We start from the raw sequence: 3,090 nt of genomic DNA, 5'->3' as shown, positions 1-3,090 counted from the left end.
GAGAGAGAGAGAGAGAGAGAGAGAGAGAGACTATTATGTATTCTCGTGCGCGTATTCGGAATTTTCCGACACAAATTACACCGACGCGTTTCTCATCTCTCTTTCTCTCTCTCTCTCTTTCTCGCGTGTGCATACCTCTCTGCGAGTGCGCAACTCACGTTGCGCTGCGCGGCAAAGTAATCGTAACACAAAGTGAGAAAACGAAGAAGAGGACGCGATAATTACACGCGCACGTAATCTCTTACGCAATCGAAATTAGCGTCACTCGCGACTATTAATAGCGTTTCTCTCTTTTTTCCTTTATCGTTGACTTTTAACGGCGGACTTTTCTTCTTAGCTCTTCGTTGCTCAAATAACAATTTTTATCGACAGTTTGACAAGGCACCGATAGCCAAAATTTCTTTTGCACAGATCGACGGTTGCACAGGTTCCGTTTGCCTAGATCCCGTTTGCACAGAAAATTTTTGCGCAGATTTCGATTGCGCAAAAAATGGCATAGTCGTTATTATTATATTTGCGAAGTAAATATTTTGCTTATATCACACACCATAGTGGAGAGGCTCCGCCCTTCCTCCTGCACCCTCTCCTCGAAAAATTCTAACCCAACCTAATCTATAATATGTCTGTGCAATGACGATTATGCGCACAAATTTTCTGTGCAAACGGGATCTAGACAAATGGAACCGTCGATCTGCGCAAAAAAAATTTTGGCTATCAGGATCTTCCTGTCCACTTTCTGTTTCTCAGATCCGAGAATGAGACATTCGAAGAGCAATCTGGACGTACTGTACTTTACATTCACCGACAAGGTCTTGCAGAGTCGCGTCGTCAAAGCAGAGCTAAATCTGTGGGTATGGGGGGTCAATTCGGACGGCGACTTACTCGAACTCGACAATCAGGACGAAGGCCTGTTGACGATCACGCTACAGAGAATTTTGCGTGGCACGAGCGAGAACGGTGGAACCGCGATGGGACCACCGCTCATCACGAAGCACGCAAGACCTCAGGTACGACGAGGGGGATGGATCACGATCGAGCTCAGGCGCATGGTCGCCGAATGGTTCAGACATCCGCGTGACAATTTAGGTGTCGCAGTGAAGATCGCCGGTCCCGATGGTCATCGCAGAAGCCCGAACAAATTGATCGAGATCGATTCAAGCTCCGACCACGCGCCTTATCTCGAGCTGCAAATAGAGGAACTCGAGTCGCGTCAGAGAACGAGAGTCAAGAGGAACATCGGCCTGAATTGTGACGAACACACTCAGGAAAGCAGGTGTTGCAGGTACAAACTCACAGTGGATTTCGAGAAGTTCGGCTGGGACTGGGTTATCGCACCTAAAAAGTAAGTGCATAATTTTTTGTTCTTGCTTTTTGCAATTTTTTCTTTTGCAATTTTGCAACATATCTGAGTGTTTTTGTTTTTCAAGCGCAATTTGCGCATAAATAACAGAGCGAGTTCTTTATGAAAGTTGTCAGAGCGAGCGGTATATTTCGAACGTAATGTTGCGCAAAAAAAATAATAATAATAAGAATTGCACGACGCGATTAATGTATCCTCAGTCAAGCACGTTTCTCGTAAAGATTTCTCCGTCAGAGGAAAACATCGGCTGCCAAACGCGGCTTCAGCGGGGAAACTGTGACTTTACTGCCGGCACGTAAAGAGCGTCAACAAATGTTTAAACTGTTATTGCGCACGTTCGGTCTAAATATATATTTCTCGCTGCGCAACGCTGACACTAGCGTCATCACATGTTACTTATTATTTGACAAAGCAAAGTCGATACATTTTGCATGTTTGTCAGTAAACGCGAAATCCTAATTACACATCATATTTCTTTTTGAAATATGTAAGAAAAAAATAGAAAGAAAATATAAAAATGACAGAAATTGCATTGCATTCACGATCGGTTTTCCAACTTTGTGTCATAGATACGAAGCCAATTACTGCTCGGGCGAGTGTCCGATGGCGTTCCTTACGCTCTATCCAAACACCCACATTGTCAGTCTGGCAGACAAACCGATGAACAATACCGGACCGTGCTGTGCACCTAGAAAACTATCTGAAATTACGATGCTATATTTCGACAACGAGTACCAGATCGTGTTCTCGCGACTTCCCGGTATGGTCGTCGAAAGGTGCGGGTGCTCATAGTCCATCTGCACAACATGAACAAACACGCGCGCGGACAACAGGTACGGGGAGGGAATAACGGCGAATTTTTTTTCCATTGCAGCGCCATTCCGATCATTTTCGATAATCGTCGTCGTTGTCTCGTTGTTATGTTCCAGGAAACGATTTTTTCTCATCCGATAGACTGAAAGTGCCTTGTTCGAGGGAATGGTGATTGCGTGATTGCGAATCTCTTTGGAAGCGCGAAAGTGGGGGAATCAGAGAGAGAATGCTAATGCGGGTGTTAAACATACACACACAGGCGGACGGGATTATAGCAGGAAATTCGGCGATGGATCTTCTGGGAATAGGTCAATGCGCTATACACGTGGATGCCGAAATAGTTCAACGCGGCAGACCCATTGTCTCGGGGAGACAAATGGATCTCTCGCGTTGGACTGTTTTCAAAATCCGCGTGTATAACACGTTGACCTACGCTCCCGGGAAGATAAGTCTCTGCTGGCGGTTTCTGTTCTCGCGTGTCGGGAGAAATAGCTTGAAGATTCTCGATGATTCATGGCAAGGCGGATAGTTCCTAGAGTTACGATATTAATTTTAAGAAACGTCGGTACACACGTTTGCATCGAGTCTGCGAGATTTTACTTCAATATTTAACAACTTGTACAATTTTGTACTTTTTTTTACTTTTTTTTTACTTTTTTTTTACTTTTTTTTTTACTTTTTTTTTACTTTTTTTTTACTTTTTTTTTACTTTTTTTGTACTTTTTAAACAACTTATACAATTTTTTACATACCCCGATAGCCAAATAATAGCAGTATGCCAGCAATATGCACGCAGGTTTAATCAGCACTTTGCAGCAGATTCCATTCAGCTGTGTCATCATAGTGAGTGAATTATGTAGGCACGATATGTAAAGAAAATAAGACAGCAAAAATATAGAAATAAATAAAGAATGAAA

At 43.3% G+C, this 3,090-nt stretch overlaps 1 protein-coding gene across 1 annotated transcript in view; it reads left to right on the top strand.

The window, feature by feature from the left end:
- The window catches only part of LOC109853106 (growth/differentiation factor 11-like), a 19,977-nt gene extending 17,107 nt beyond the window's left edge, over positions 1–2,870 (top strand). Inside the window, exons 3-5 of the mRNA XM_020424876.1 lie at positions 748–1,342; positions 1,930–2,193; positions 2,290–2,870. Of these exons, the coding sequence (XP_020280465.1) occupies positions 748–1,342; positions 1,930–2,152 (818 nt within the window). The 3' untranslated portion in view covers positions 2,153–2,193; positions 2,290–2,870. The remainder of the gene's footprint in view (positions 1–747; positions 1,343–1,929; positions 2,194–2,289) is intronic.
- Positions 2,871–3,090: the final 220 nt, after the last annotated feature.

The sequence above is a fragment of the Pseudomyrmex gracilis genome, unplaced genomic scaffold (genome assembly GCF_002006095.1).
Source record: "Pseudomyrmex gracilis isolate BER0280 unplaced genomic scaffold, ASM200609v1 scaffold_43, whole genome shotgun sequence".
NCBI classification, from domain to species: Eukaryota; Metazoa; Arthropoda; class Insecta; order Hymenoptera; family Formicidae; genus Pseudomyrmex; species Pseudomyrmex gracilis.
Note: the sequence above shows the minus strand (reverse complement) of the source record. Positions and strands in the feature narration are given on the sequence as shown.